At 36.2% G+C, this 17111-nt stretch overlaps 1 protein-coding gene and 1 long non-coding RNA gene across 2 annotated transcripts in view; both read left to right on the top strand.

The window, feature by feature from the left end:
• The window catches only part of LOC127527626 (uncharacterized), a 121313-nt gene that overhangs the window by 44113 nt on the left and 60089 nt on the right, over nt 1-17111 (top strand). The gene's annotated exons all lie outside the window — the stretch shown is intronic.
• The window catches only part of mrps9 (mitochondrial ribosomal protein S9), a 96807-nt gene that overhangs the window by 27503 nt on the left and 52193 nt on the right, over nt 1-17111 (top strand). Inside the window, exons 3-4 of the mRNA XM_028800656.2 lie at nt 1025-1087; nt 1203-1233. Of these exons, the coding sequence (XP_028656489.1) occupies nt 1025-1087; nt 1203-1233 (94 nt within the window). The remainder of the gene's footprint in view (nt 1-1024; nt 1088-1202; nt 1234-17111) is intronic.

Below are 17111 nucleotides of genomic sequence, written 5' to 3' on the forward strand. Positions count from 1 at the left end.
AATCCATGTCAGGAAGTGTTGAGAAAAAATAATGAATGTAAAGATTTTCTTCTAAAATGCCATGCTTTCTTTTTAGAGTTACTTATAGTAACAGTAGTATATGAACAATTCAGTTATTTTTATATAGCACTCTATAGTGCTGGCACAGACACATTAACAAGTTCACAGGTAAATGTAGTTACAAACTCTATATATTACATAGTGAACATACAGACTCCGCTTCATTACTGGGGATCTATAAAATGTCCCTCCTTTTCTGAGCTGTATGATTCACAGCATATTCCATCTTCAGTTGGTGCATGGCAGAAACTAGTTCTGAAGTTGGTTGTTTATAGTTTTAAAAGTACTGTGTATGCACTTGCCATATAAATATACTACTACTAGGTGATTAAGATTCTAGTCTGAAACTGATGTGCAGCTTACCCGCAGTAAAGAAACTTGCCAAGTATTAAAACAAAACAGAAAAAAGGTTGAACAATCTTCCAGATTGCTGTTAGAATGTACTGCTTTTATTGTATATTAATAATTAGGAGGGGTTCACAATAAATGTGATATTTTTAATTTTAGTTTAGCAGTTGATAGTCTGTCTTCACATGCTTTATCTGCTTCTTTGACACAGTTTTGAACACTAAGAAACGCACAATGTATTTTCACATAGTGTTTGCTATTTTATGTACCTTAATAGTTAAATATGTGATGCCACAATAAACACTGTCACATTCGTAGTAGTAACAGTATTATTCTTGATCCCATGGGGCCTGCCATATTGCCACCCTCAATGTGAACAGGTGCTCTATTTATGTGTTGCCCTTCTATATTTACTTTGTTAAAGTAGTAGAGATTATGAATCAGTGTAGGGCACTGTATTTATAAACAGGTAAATATGACAGCTGCTGCTTCTTAAAGGCTGAGTTTTTATGAAAGGTGAATATATCTGTTACAGTATGTATTTATGCACAAGTGCTTTGGCGATGTTCTGAGACACTGTTATAAATATATACAATATGTATATTTTTCTCTGCAGAGAGCCATTGCTTACCTTTTCCCTTCTGGATTGTTTGAAAAGAAGGCAAGACCTCTAATGAAGGTACTGTTCTTTTGTCCGATTCATTACTTTTCAATGTTTTAGTATTACCATACGTAATAAGTAGTATTTTCCGATTTTTTTTTTTTTTTAATTTTTTTTTTTTTTTTTTTTATAGCATCCTGATGAAATATTTCCAAAGCAACGAGGTAAGATAGATTATTTTGTAAGCATTTATCTAAATATAGGATTCTATGTCATTAGAAGGAAACCATTTAGTTTTAGATTTTGAGAGAAATGTACAGATTCATCAGAAGAAATAGACATCCTGCAAAAGTGTGATATCTTTGTGTATGGAATAGTGTTACATTTCTTAGAAAATGTGCAAAAAATCAAACTTTAATATAGCATTTATGGATTGAATTTTCTGACTGGAGCTGTGAGTGGAACTCATATAATATTTAAAATCCTGCTGTGTGTGAACGAATAAAGTGGAAAAGCCCTGCTGCTATTTAAAGACAAAAAAATCACATGAAATGGAATGATCTAGGAGCACCGAATTGTGATCAATTATTTTGCTGTGTTCTTTTTATTAGATATTGCTGTAAACTCATAGGTGAATAATTTTGAAAACTCTCATTAAAGTCACTAAGTTGGTTTTACTATATTATAGTCGGTGCTCATCATTCTCATGTTTAACTTTTGTGACTTAAAGCAGTTGTGCAATTTTATTTGTAATGTCTTATTTTTTTTGTACATTCCCTGGCTTCAAGAATGTGCACACTAGAGAAAAAAATGAGAGGCACAATGCGCGCAAATTTGGGGACAAGCTAGTATCCAACTAGACAATTTGCCAGTCTTTTTCATCCTACTGTTATAGGGTAATGTGCTCCCCGTTTATTTTTTTTCTCTTGTAATTATGCCCCAAAGTGTAGTGGAAGTCCTTTGGGCTTTAAGCCCGAGCATGCAAAGTCTGTGATATGGCTTAGTGAGAAAACAAATGTGTTTGATTAACTTTGTGTTGGAATGTTGGCTGTAGCCATCTGGTAGAGACATTGAAGTTGCTGATCTCATCGTTGATTGCAGGCTCAAGTTTAAACATTAACTTGCCTCTACTATGCTTCCATATGCCAAGAGGCTTAAGAATATCAAGCAGTGCGCAAAGCAGACGTTGCTAACATATTATTTCAAGCTAGTGCGTCCTTCACAATCTTCAAAGCCAATCTGCCAGCCATGAAGGACAGAGTGTCCTAGGTGATGTTGAGACCTCACCAGTCTAAACATCTTATGAAAGTAGTAAATAAGTGTTTTTTCTCATTGAGATGTTAACTGAAATATTTTGCATGTTCCCAATTGTCTGTTGTGAACTGAGTTTTATGGGTTATTTCATGGTTAGTGTGTTATAAAAATGCATATTTAAAAGAATTCAATGCTGAAACGTGTATTTTGAGCATTCTAACAAAAGATTACAGTTTTTTTTGTGGTTGTGGGAACCTAACCCTCTATTTCCCATAGGTACAATGTATAGCATTACAACCCGATCGCTGTAAACACTCTTTTTAAATGAGTTTTAAGCACAGGGAAAAAATGAACATTTGAAAAAAGAGAAAAGTAACATTGCAACACTCACCACACCACTCCTCACTTGCTTAGAAGCCATGGTTAACTGCAAAAGCACACGAAATACTGTAGAGCACAAAGAGTTCACAGGTAAAGCACGCACGTCTGACTGAGAACAATGAACAGGGAGAGGCTGAACATGTGCTTAAGTACAGTAATCGGCACGTATGAACCGAAAGGGAAATGAAATAGAGCACAAAGACTTCACAGCGAAAGCATGCACACACGGAGAACAATGCAACATGTGTGGAAATCATCGGCGCGCAAAAACCGAAAGGGAAATTGGCTTGTTCGTATACCGAGTTTGTGGTCGTGAACCGAGGCAAAAGTTTAGTCGTAAACCAAGTTGTACGTGTACCAAGACGTTCGTGAACCAAGGTTCCACTGTACCACTGTGTTGTTGCTTGTATTATTATTATTATTATTTGAAACTAGTTACAGTATGTGATTAAAAACTTCCCCCATAGCTATGTCTACGGTATGAAAATGTATGTACTCCCTGAAAAGATTTTTCATTTTTATTGCACAGACATTTTTTCACTTTTTTTTTTTTTAGATGTTGCAAGCAAAAAAAAAAACATTACGTGTAGAATTTCGAAATGAAACCTGCCTAACTTTTGTAAGTAAGCTGTAAGGAATGAGCCTGCCAAATTTCAGCCTTCCACCTACACGGGAAGTTGGAGAATTAGTGATGAGTCAGTCAGTGAGTGAGTCAGTCAGTTAGTCAGTCAGTGAGGGCTTTGCCTTTTATTATTATAGATATATACTAATAAAAGGCAAAGCACTCACTCACTCACACATCACTAATTCTCCAACTTCCCGTGTAGGTGGAAGGCTGAAATTTGGCAGGCTCATTCCTTACAGCTTACTTACAAAAGTTAGGCAGGGTTCATTTCGAAATTCAAAGCGTAGTAACGGTCATAACTGGAACCTCTTTTTTGTCCATATACAGTAATGGACTGCAGCTCGCTGGCCGTGGGAGGCGGGGTTGCGGGGATTACGTATCGCGTCATCACGCCTCCCACGTAATCACGTGAACTGACCGTGAAGGAGAAAGGACGGCCTTATATGGCGTTCGTTTATAAAACAGCGGACAGGCTGTGTGTAGTCAGCTTCACAAAAAACCAGATCCTTAACAAATTGTTATTGGTATATTTTCCCTCAATTTAAAAAGGTTTTCTTTTCTTCTTAATAAAAATTAAAAAGCAGTACTTCGCCGGTGCGAAGCGCGTGGATTTGAGCGACTGACGCATACAGACATATTCATGAGTGCAAGTACTTCGGAAAGAAAGCACCGTGTAAACCTAAAGTTTAAATTAAGTTCATAGACCTACAAAAGGTTGCCATTGATTTGAGGCAAGATTGCTTTTCTCCTGTACAACTATACGTTGCATTCTTAACAGTAAGCTTGCACGGATTGGTCATATTACAACCGGAGTGCTGAACTGACAACGTGGTATACAAAGAGAACTATAACAATCGTAAAAAAAGAAAAAAAAAAAAAGCGAAGAACCCTTGGATTTAATAAAAAGGCTCCTTCCTTGGCGAAGCACAGAAAAAGGAAGACCTTATATGGCGTTCGTTTATAAAACAGCGGAAAAGCTGTGTTAAGGCTGCTTCACAAAAAAACAGATCCTTAACAAATTGTTATTGGTATATTTTCCCTCAATTTAAAAAGGTTTTCTTCTTAATAAAAATTTAAAAGCAGTACTTCGCGGGGATTTAGATATAGAGATATATATATACAGATATATATATATATATATATATATATAGATATATATATGGATATATATATAGATATATATATGGATATATATATAGATATATATATGGATATATATATAGATATATATATGGATATATATATAGATATATATATGGATATATATATAGATATATAGATATATATACTAGCAAAATACCCGCGCTTCGCAGCGGCGAAGTACCGCTTTAAAATTTTAAATAATAAACTGAGGGAAATTATACCAATAATTATTTGTTAAGGATCTCTTTGTATACCATGTTGTCAGTTCGCCCCTCCAGTTGTAATATGACCAAGTTGTGCGCTGAGCTTACTCTTGAGCATGCAACGTATAGTTGGCCATGTGAAAAGCAAATCAAGAACAGCAAGACCGCGCCAGCTGCGGAGCTCAGCTCGGAGCGAAATGAAGTGAATGAAATGAGGTGAATGGGAGGGGAGATGATCACGTGACTCCAACACCCGCCTTAACTCTCCATCCCTCCACAAACACAGTCTCTTGGATCCCAACTCTCCTTTATATATATAGATAAATAGCAAAATACCCGCGCTTCGCAGCGGAGAAGTAGTGTGTTAAAGAGGTTATGAAAAAGAAAAGGAAACATTTTAAAAATAACGTAACATGATTGTCAATGTAATTGTGTTGTCATTGTTATGAGTGTTGCGGTCTTTTATATATATATATATAATATACACACACACACACATATAAACATATATATACATATACATATATATACATATCTACATATATATATACATATACACATCCACACATATATATATATATATATATATATATAATAATATATGTGTATGTGTATATGTATATATATATATATATATATATATATGACAGCAACACTCATAACAATGACAACACAATTACATTGACAATCATGTTAGTTATTTTTAAAATGTTTCCTTTACTTTTTCATAACCTCTTTAACACACTACTTCTCCGCTGCGAAGCGCGGGTATTTTGCTAGTATATATATATATGTATACACACACACACACACATATATATATATACATATACACACATACATGCAGTTTCAATAACATAGAAATCAATATAAACAACATTAACATTATTATCATATGAGAATATGAAGTAATATATAAGAAGCACATTTCATATAAATATAAATTATTAAACAGTAAAATCTTCTTCTGTAATTTGCTACCGTGGCTATTCGTTTGTCTGTCCAGGATTTTAAATCACCTGTAGCTCGCAAACTGTTTCACCTATTGACTTGAAATCTGGTACACATATAGAACGTCACGTCTACTATCCGCTTTATGAGTGATGATTGTATTACTCTTTTTATCCATCCATCCATCCATTTTCCAACCCGCTGAATCCGAACACAGGGTCACGGGGGTCTGCTGGAGCCAATCCCAGCCAACACAGGGCACAAGGCAGGAAACAATCCTGGGTTTTTATCTTTATTTTATTTTATTGTAGAATCAACTCCTATCTGCGCACACCAGGGCGGCCGTGGGCGGATGCGTATGGTGTATTCACTCCACGTTATCGTGCATTGCGCTGTCAGTGGTATTTTGATAAAAGAATTTGAACAACATATAAGAAGCGTATAAATTATTAAACAGTAAAACAGTAACATTTAAGAAGTAAAGTTACATTAAGTACTACTGCAGTGCCTTCGGGTATACCTCATTTTTTGTTTGCCCATTACATGCTTAAATGTATACATTTTTTGGTGCACCTACCCGAGAACACGCGACTTATAACCGAGCGTGGGAGAAGCATGGATTTTAAACACGCGTTGAGTTCATCTGCTGGTCTCCCTCGTGAAATAACTGGTAATGTTTGACTAAAATCTACAGCGAGTAAAACGACATTACCTCCTATTTTTTTTTTTTTACGATCTCTGAGATCTTGCTTTTTTCGGTTCAAGGCTTCATAAGCTCTTTTATGTTCTATGGTGTACTTATCCCAACCCATCATCTTTGAATGTTGCAAGACTTTCGCCTTGTATGTAGATCGGGGTAATTACATTCATTGCATTCCTAGTCTGAATCACAATCTGATTGTATGGGTGGTTACCTGGCACTGTAGGGTTGCCACCCGTCCTTTAAAATACGGAATTGTCCCGTATTTGAGAATGAAATTGCGTGTCCCGTTTTGAATCAATACGGGACGGGACTTGTCCCGTATTTTTTTAATCATTTTTTTTAAAGCAGCGTCTCATGCAAATCATCCCACACGCATTTTGCGAAGATGCCTCCTTTCCTACTTTTGATTGGGTAATACTTGATGTCATCGTTAGTTTGATTGGTCTTTTTAACTGTCCAGTGAGGAGGGCAGGTCTTTTAAGTAGAGTCTGCAAACTGTTGGCACTGGGATGTGGCACCCGCTGCAGTATGCGTCCCTTATTTTTTTGTATTAAAAGTGGTAACCCTACCTGGCAGATAACACTTATGTTTGGTCATGAAGTCGTCTAAAATCCGCCACGTGCCCTCTTTTAATTGTGAGAAGCAGATATATATAGCCAAATTCTCGCGCTTCGTTGTGGCGAAGTACTGCTTTTAATTTTTTAAGAAGAAAATAAAACCTTTTTAAACGGATCGAAAATATACCAATAACAATTTGTTAAGGATCTGTTTTTTTGTGAACCTCGCTTTTCACAGCTGTCCTGCTACGGCTTGTGTTTCGTTTATTTGACAGTATGTAGATTGTGGTAATTAAATTCATGGCATTCGTTTTCTGAATCACAATCTGACTGTATGGATGGTTACCTGCCAGGTTACGCTTGTGGTTGGTCAGGAAGTCGCCTTACATCCGCCGCGTGCCCTCTTTCTGTTCCCAGAAGCTGATCATGGAATGGTTTTAATAGTTTACTTTCACATAATGCAAAGAGTATGCGACACGTGTTTCTCCTTAATTCTGGGCTCATCAGGCATACACACTCACTGCATCCCCTCTCGAGAATCGAATATCGTCAGCGCCAGAGTTGAAGCCCCTAACATTGCGGTCAGCAAGTGGGCTAACATCCGCCATGTGCCGTCTTACAGTTGCGAGAAGCAGATCATAGAATGGTTGAAACTGTTGCCCCTAACGTTGCGCTACGGCGTGTGGTTCGTTTATACCTCGTGTCTTCTCATTAAACTTTTATCTCGCGAATATGTTATTGCAATCCGCAGCGGGAGCGTTTCTATAAACTTAATTTAAACTTACGTTTTACACCGTGCTTTGTTTCCCTTATGAACATGCTTGTATGCTTCACTCGCTCCCTTCTCAATTGTTTAATGAATTTTTTGTTCTTCGCTGTTTGCGGCTCCTCCTTCATTTGTCCCTACTGCGTTCACAGTCTTTTCACGTGATTACGTGGGAGGCGTGATGGCGTGACACTCAACTCCTCCTCCCACGGCCATCGAGCTGCCGTCCATTACAGTATATTGTGAAAAAAGAGGTTCCAGTTATGACCGTTACGCTTTGAATTTCGAAATGAAACCTGCCTAACTTTTGTAAGTAAGCTGTAAGGAATGAGCCTGCCAAATTTCAGCCTTCCACCTACACGGGAAGTTGGAGAATTAGTGATGAGTGAGTCAGTCAGTCAGTCAGTCAGTCAGTGAGTGAGTGAATCAGTCAGTGAGGGCTTTGCCTTTTATTATTATAGATATATATATATATATATGTATATGTATATATATATATATATATATATGTATATGTATATGTATATATACATATTAGACTTGTAATATATAGTGATTTAAACTGATTTTTCCAAGGTGGAAGCTCTCAAAGAAAGAAACATTTTTATTTTTATTACACAGATCTTTAGTTTTTGTAAGTTTGCAGTGAATTTAAACTGACAAATTTCCTGAAATACATTTTAAAATGTGTAGTTTGAAGGGCTTAAAGTGTTAGTAAAGTTCATAATGATGTACAGTATTTTAATTCATCTACTACATTTTCAAGTTTAGTTTAATTTGCAGTACCATTAAAGGACAAAATTAAAAATACTACTTTATTACTGTGTTGCAAGCCATCTAAACAGTTACCTTTTCTACAGTTCCTTCCAACCATAACATACTAAAAACCTAAAAACACATCCTCTTTCACAGTATCTCAGACTCTGTCACCTCTGAAGTGATGAGGTTGTTGGTCTGTAATAAAGCACTCAAAATATGAAGTTTCCTACTTGATAGAGGATATCATTGTCTGATGTGGACAGGACCCTCAATTTATCCAAGATCAAACTATGGAACACAGTCACGGAGCAACCCCAATACTGAAACCCTTATCTTGCTGGTTCTTCCATTCCATCTAACACTCTCCTACAGGTTATTGAACAAAATTTTCAATTTCTGCAGAAGGATCATTCCACAGGAGACTTTCTTTCTAAAGCTCCCTTGATCTCCCTCCTTATCTTCAGCTCATTTCACTAAACAGAGCCACATTCCTTTCCAGGTACTTAGACTTGCAACAGGAAATGTGTCAACAAAAATACTATTGTATCTGGTCCCTCCAGAAAAATTCTATATTTAACAACAGGTCAATGTAAAAATGTTATTTACTGTACTTCTTGTAGAAAGTGTTCAGCCATCTGTATTGATAAAAATCAGGAATATGGCTTACGGATTGTTTTAGGGAACACTCTTGAGCAATGAAGGTTAAAGACCTTATTAAGCCTTATATGTCCTGCCTTCTTTTATATTTAGCATGGAAATAACCTTTACTTTTTTTTTTCCTTTGCAAAAGCACACTGATGTAGCCCTTCACTGGCTCCAAAAATCTATGAAAAATCATATAGTAATATGTAATCATATTTTGTAAGCTTAGTTTTGTAGTTATTTTTATTTTAATGTACATTTCATACTGAAGACCTCCAGGAAGATGATGCTGAGCCATATAGAATGGTACTTTCAGTTAATGTTATTTATATATACTAGCCAAAAAATACCATTCCTGTATCCACATTACAGTTTAATTTGCATGTATAATCTATGTGCTTTTTTAATGCTATTATTGCTATTCACCTGATATCTTTTCAGTTAATTAATTTTCTGTTCATTTTAAAGTTCTATAATAATGAAGAGACAAAGTGTTTATATTCTCAACATAATGAATATACCATGATTTGAGTATATTAAATAATAGCTGTATCTGAGTCTCTCCATCTGTATGCAAAAATGTCAGTGTATATTTATGGTCAAAATTATGTTCTGGTAAATACTGCATGAACTGTATTTGTAAAATATTAAGTTCCCAATAGTAGCTCTTCAATAAAAAACTCTACGAAATGATTATGATTGAAAAGGATTGAAAGTAAGTGATGATGTGCAAATTTGGAAAGGAGTTTCCTCCCCAATTTAAGGTTAATGGGTGCCACAGTATAGAACACTGTGAAAAAATTATCAGTTTTATTCATCCACTTCAAATTGGGCATATAGTTATAATTTGTACAAGGATAATTGTGTTCCCTCTCAAGTATGAAATTATTAGGGCACTGTAGGCAGTTTTATCAATCTGTTTTCAATTTGTTAAGCACAAAAAGGTTACACTGATTTCCATGGTATACCCCAAGTGGAGGGAGCAGTGGGAATTGCATTAGAGAAAAAAGTGCTATAGAACACCTCCTGAAACTTAAAAAATTTTTTATATACTTCTAGTCTTATTATTTTCTTTTTGCAAATAACATACCGGGAAACTGATTTTCATAGTATAGTGCCAGCTATGGATTCAGGTTTCTTCTCTTAGTATAAAGTGATGTGGGGGCACACAGGTGAGGGGAAAAAGGCTGTATAACATTGTCTGAATGCTTTTATAATAATTGTTGATCATATTTTATTCTTTTATCTGGAATTATGAATATAAAGTACAGGGTAAACAAGTTCTGTGGTAAACTTTTTCCAAATGATACATTCTCCTGTAAAAATGATTCTGTTGCATGAATAAGAAAATGCAGAGTGCCAAGTTTAAAAAATATATTTTGTGGATGATATTGTTGTCCTCATTTGTTTAAATATAATTCCTGAAATTCACTCATTTTCATAAAACTATGAGCAAAAATATCAAAACAGTTCACTGTTTCTATAAAAGGGATGCTGCTCAGAATGTTACACTGTGTCCAAAATCATGCACACTTTCACAAAAACTATACCCCCCACCCCCAATTTACCAAATGATTATAACTCATTCATCACCATTTATATTTGATGAAGATGCTGTTCTTACTGTATTTTTTGTTTTTTGCCCATTAGCCAGTAAGCAATATATATATATATATATATATATATATATATATATATATATATATATATATATATATATATATATATATATATATATATATATATCGCGGATTTTATATGTAAGCATATTTAAATATATATCGCGGATTTTTCGCTGCTTCGCGGGTTTCTGCGGACAATGGGTCTTTTAATTTCTGGTACATGCTTCCTCAGTTGGTTTGCCCAGTTGATTTCATACAAGGGACGCTATTGGCAGATGGCTGAGAAGCTACCCAACTTACTTTCTCTCTCTTTCTCTTGCGCTGACGTAGGGGGGTGTGAGCAGGGGGGCTGTTCGCACACCTAGACGATACGGACGCTCGTCTAAAAATGCTGAAAGATTATCTTCACGTTTGCTATCTTTTGTGCAGCTGCTTCCTGAAACGACATGCTGAACTGTGCTTCGCATACTTAAAAGCACGAAGGGCACGTATTGATTTTTTTATCTGTCTCTCTCTATCTCTCTCTCTCTCTGCTCCTGACGGAGGGGGTGTGAGCTGCCGCCTTCAACAGCTTTGTGCCGTGGTGCTTCGCATACTTAAAAGCCAAACAGCACTATTGATTTGTTTGCTCCTTTGAAGAGGAAGGTATGTTTGCATTCTTTTAATTGTGAGACTGAACTGTCATCTCTGTCTTGTCATGGAGCACAGTTTAAACTTTTGAAAAAGAGACAAATGTTTGTTTGCAGTGTTTGAATAACGTTCCTGTCTCTCTACAACCTCCTGTGTTACTGCGCAAATCTGTGACCCAAGCATGACAATATAAAAATAACCATATAAACATATGGTTTCTACTTCGCGGATTTTCTTATTTCGCGGGTGGCTCTGGAACGCAACCCCTGCGATGGAGGAGGGATTACTGTATATATATATATATATATATATATATATATATACAAGAGATACTATACCCATTACAGTAAAAAAACACAAAAGGAGATCAAAGATTGTTTTGCAGCAATTTATTTACATTCGTATAAAGACTGGTTTGCATCAGTTTTATTTACTTTCATGCAAAATGAATGAAACATACCACTAGTTGCCATCAAGCAGTAACATTGTTGTGTCGAATGTCACAGAGAGGCCAGAGAATTCCATAAGCAGTGGTAGCAGGCAGATAAGGTAATAGTTTATAATTATCAATCACTTGTTGTCATGTAGAAAGAAATTCTTCTGTTGGCCTTAAGAAGAAAACAAATTGAGGGAAATGTAAAGGTATAAAATATTGTTTTCCATTAAACAATGTATAATTTCGAGTATCTTTACAGAAAGGTATGTTGTCCTAAATGATTAGATATTCAGGACACTTTAGTTTACCATTCTTCATCAGGTAGGGAATGAGAGCAGTATGGAGAGCAGTATTTGTTTGTTTTATAGCCATCTATGGTGGAATGGCAATAGAGGACTCCATGGGGCTAATGACAGCACAGACATTGATATTTCCCACCATGCTATCTTAGGACATCTACTACAGCATGTTGACCAATAATCTCTCTTTCACTTCTTTATCAAATTAAACCTTGCCTCATCAAGAGATGTGTATTCCTAGAGAGTTGGACTTGCATGCAAAAGAAAAAATGACTTTGAAAAGGAAGCAATAAAGTTGGAATCTTTAGTAAGTATCTTACTGTAAAGTCCTTTTTGTCAAACAGTTACTTCACTTTCTTGTGTACTTCTTTAGGTAAGGACTTTTTTACCTTTTAAAAATGACAATGTTCAGTGATCAAATGACTAAATATTTTTAGTACTATGCTTGCACATAGTTTCAATGCAAGTCTTATTCAGAAATGATCTAGGCCACCTAAGTACACCTCACAACTGTGGCATCTGAGAGTGTAGCTGCTGTTGGGGGCATATGATAATCTGAGTAATCCTTTAATAGAGACATATCAGCTAGTGGTGAGTTTGTATGTCATCATTATGCTTTTTTCCAACTCTGAGTTACTATATGGTCAAAACACTGTACATATGTATCGTTAGTTTTGTAATTTGTGATTTAAAGTACAGTAATCTTGCTTCAATGTTATTTTAATAAGTTTGGAATGTTTTTCCTGTAATACAGTATAAATAATAAAACTATGTATTTTTATGAATTATTGCCAGTTATTCCATTAATGGACATTTTCAGTACAAGTTCCAAGTTGCTTTTGACATTGGGTTACAAATGACTGCATGAACATAACTTGTTTATAAGCCTGCAGGTATTTAACGGCATGCAGAGCTACAGTAGCTGTACTGTTTATCATATACTCCATTTCCACAGTACCGTACAGTACATGAGTTTTTGTATAGTAGAATCCTGTAAAGCATTATGAGCCTACAGTAATGAGTAGACACTCTTAGAAACTGCTATACAGTGGTACCTCTGGTCACGACTGTAATTCATTCCGAAACTCTGGATGCGACCCGATTTGGTCGTGACCCGAACGTAATTTCCCCATAAGATTGTATGTAAATACAATGAATCTGTTCCAGACCGTACGAACTGTATGTAAATATATATATATTTTTAAGCATAAAAATAATTATATCATAGAATGCACAGTGTAATAGTAAACTACATGTAAAAACATTAAATAAGACTGAGAAAACCTTGAACAACAGAGAAAACTAACATTGTAAAAGTTTGTGCTAGACCCTTACGAACTACTCGCTGTAAACACTTTTTAAGTTTTAAGCACAGGGAAAAAAATTAAATGCCACTTCTCTTGTAAAACTTTTCAAACCACCCTCTACTGGCTTTAAATTCCTCACCTTTGCCACTCGAAGGATTTTTTTTCAGCAAATCACCATGAATCTTCCTGGCTTTCTCGCATATGATCGCCTCACTTACGCTATCCCCTGCAAGTTGCTTCTCATTCAACCACACTAGCAACATTTTTCCCACCTCTTCCAGCACTTGAGGCCTCTGTTTGGTTAACATTGTAACTCCTTTTGCAACATTAGCTGCTTTGTTAGGCACCGTATACGCAAACAAAAGATAATGGGAAACGGAGAATGGGAAATTATTGGTACGTACAAACGCGCCTAGGGAAACTGGCTGCCAGTGTTTTTGTTCACCACCAGAGCATGTGGTTGTGAACGGATGCAAAATTTTGGCAAACTTTTTGATCGTAACCCGATTTGTACGTGTTTGGAAACGTTCGTGACCAGAGATTCTACTGTACTACTTTACCATAATAAATCTGTCATCCGTTTTCAATTCTAAGTGTTCTGATGATGGAGGTAGCTGTGGAACAACTTAGGGGTTGTTGAACTCTTTTGGGATATGACATGGTCCACTAGAGTTTCTCAGTTTGGTCAGACAAATTCTCATTCTGAACCCAGCCTTTCCACTGTCTTGTGCAGCAATGTTGTCTGCCATTTTTACCAACAAAAAGTGTTCACCGGTTGTTCCTTTAATTTGTTGCAACACTTCGTGCTCTGTTTGATGCATTGAGTTAGTGTTTGGCTTATAATCAGTAAATGTATATTTAATAGTCAGGATGTGCTTAGCTTCTAATGTGAAGAGAAGAGATTCCCCCACGACAGATGTGCCTAATGAAAACTATTGTTTTCTAAATTGTAAAAAAGGTAAACGTATATAAAACTTGGTGTGTATTCAATGGAAATTTCCTTATAGCTCAGAGAAACGCGTGCCACTTTTTGCTTGCTGTTTTTATGTTAACTCTTTTAGTAGTGTACACATTTTGAGAAAAACTGTTAAGAAATATAGTATTAGTATTGCTATTTTTAATATTTTGTATTTTACATGTTATTATGTTAATATGAAATCCACTTTAAGCCCATGTTGGGAGTACACCAAACACTGCTGTTAGTGGATTAGGAATGATTGTGACACCAAGGTTGTCCATTAGGCATTTAAAAATTGTCCAGAATGATGTTCATTTGGTACATGCCCTAAACATTTGGCCTAGTAAAGCTGGATTGCAATGTTTGCAGGTTGGATCTTGCCCTGGAAACATTTTGGACAATTTTAAACGCGATAGATAAAAAATTTTAAGTTGAATAATTGAATGTTTTGCTCATGTGGAGCTAGAGTGAATTCTGTACATGGCTACCTTCCACTCCTTTTCTGAAATGTCGAGTAAGAGATCCTTTTCCCACTGTACTCTGGGATCTTTAAAAGCAAGGGACTTTAAAATGGTTCTATATATTATAGAAATGAAGTTGTTCTTCTTTCGGCTGCTGAACGAATCTTCAAAAATGATCAATATCTCTTCTGGAATAGAAATAGGTGGGAGGTGAGGAAAATTGAGCAGATTTCGTTTAGCAAAGTTTCTAATTTGGAGATAGTGGAATAATAGTGTTGATAGGAAACTAAATTTGTAGTGTAATTGTTCATAGGATCCATCCATCCATCCATTTTCCAACCCGCTGAATCCGAACACAGGGTCACGGGGGTCTGCTGGAGCCAATCCCAGCCAACACAGGGCACAAGGCAGGAACCAATCCCGGGCAGGGTGCCAACCCACTGCAGTGTTCATAGGATGCAAAGATATTATCTATATACAAATCTCTAAATGATTTGATCCCATACGTTTTCCAAACATTAAAAACTGTAAGTTCGAGAGGGTGGAAAAAGGTGGCTATCACGTAGAAGAGCCACAGATAAAATATTCTCTAACTTGGAAGTGCTTCCTACATTGGTTCCATATTCTGAGTGAATGAAAGACAATTGGGTTGTTAATTTATTAACGATACCTTGTATTCACTGGTGTACAAAGCAAGGAATATAAAGAAGTACTGCAGGAATAAATTTATATTGCAGACCAAGCTAGTGTGTGTTCATCTATTTGTGTCAATGGTCAGGTTTTTATAGCTTCTAATAACCTATAGTAATAAAATTGAAAATTAGGTAGAGCCTTTCCGCCTTCTGATTTAGGTTGTTGTAGGGTTGCCCTTTGGATGCGTGGATATTGTGAATTCCAAATAAATGAGGTTATGATTGAATCTAATTTCTTAAAAAAATATTTGTTAATGTACTGTGTATGAGGATGCTTTGAAATAGAACAGCAAAATTTTGATGATAAAGAGCTTTATATTTACTTGTGATGTTTACCCCTAGATACAGTATTTAACTGATCTGCAGTAATAAAAGGGACGATGTCCAATCTAATGTTTGTTAGAGAATTCCGTGGAAAAAGCACACTTTTGTTCCAATTAATTTTGAGTCCAGATATCTTTTGACATTCTGCTAGTACAATTAGGGCTTCTTTTAGGGTGCATACAGTCATATGAAAAAGTTTTGGAACCCCTCTTAATTCTTTGGATTTTTGTTTATCATTGGCTGAGCTTTCAAATTAGCAACTTCCTTTTAATATATGACATGCCTTATGGAAATAGTAGTATTTTAGCAGTGACATTAAGTTTATTGGATTAACAGAAAATATGCAATATGCATCATAACAAAATTAGACAGGTGCATATGACATCAATACTTAGTTGAGCCTCCTTTTGCAAATAGCCTCGAGACGCCTGCTATAGCCTTTGATGAGTGTCTGGATTCTGGATGGAGGTATTTTTGACTATTCTTCTATACAAAATCTCTCCAGTTCAGTTCAATTTGATGGCTGTCGAGCATAGACAGCCTGCTTCAAATCATCCCATAGATTTTTGATGATATTCAAGTCAGGGGACTGTGACAGCCATTCCAGAACATTGTACTTCTCCTCTGCATGAATGCCTTTGTAGATTTCGAACTCTGTTTTGGGTCATTGTCTTGTTGGAATATCCAATCCCTGTGTAAATTCAAGTTTGTGACTGATGCTTGAACATTATCCTGAAGAATTTGTTGATATTGGGTTGAATTCAACCGACCCTCGACTTTAACAAGGGCCCCAGTCCCTGAACTAGCCACACAGCCCCACAGCATGATGGAACCTCCACCAATTTTGACAGTAGGTAGCAGGGGTTTTTCTTGGAATGCGGTGTTCTTCTTCCACCATGCAAAGCGCTTTTTGTTATGACCAAATAACTCAATTTTTGCCTCATCAGTCCAAAGCACTTTGTTCCAAAATGAATCTGGCTTGTCTAAATGAGCATTTGCATACAACAAGTGATTCTGTTTGTGGTGTGAGTGCAGAAAGGGCTTCTTTCTCATCACCCTGCCATACAGATGTTCTTTGTGCAAATTGTGCTGAATTGTAGAACGATGTACAGATACACTATCTGCAGCAAGATGTTCTTGCAGGTCTTTGGAGGTGATCTGTGGGTTGTCTGTAACCATTCTCACAATCCTGCGCATATGCCGCTCCTGTATTTTTCTTTGCCTGCCAGACCTGGGTTGGTTTAATAGCAACTGCTTGTGGCCTTCCATTTCCTGATTCCATTCCTTACAGTTGAAACTGACACTTTAAACCTCTGAGATAGCTTTTGGTAGCCCTCCCCTAAACCGTGAGACTGAACAATCTTTGTTTTCAGATCTTTTGAGAGTTGC

The sequence above is a fragment of the Erpetoichthys calabaricus genome, chromosome 4 (assembly GCF_900747795.2).
Source record: "Erpetoichthys calabaricus chromosome 4, fErpCal1.3, whole genome shotgun sequence".
NCBI classification, from domain to species: Eukaryota; Metazoa; Chordata; class Cladistia; order Polypteriformes; family Polypteridae; genus Erpetoichthys; species Erpetoichthys calabaricus.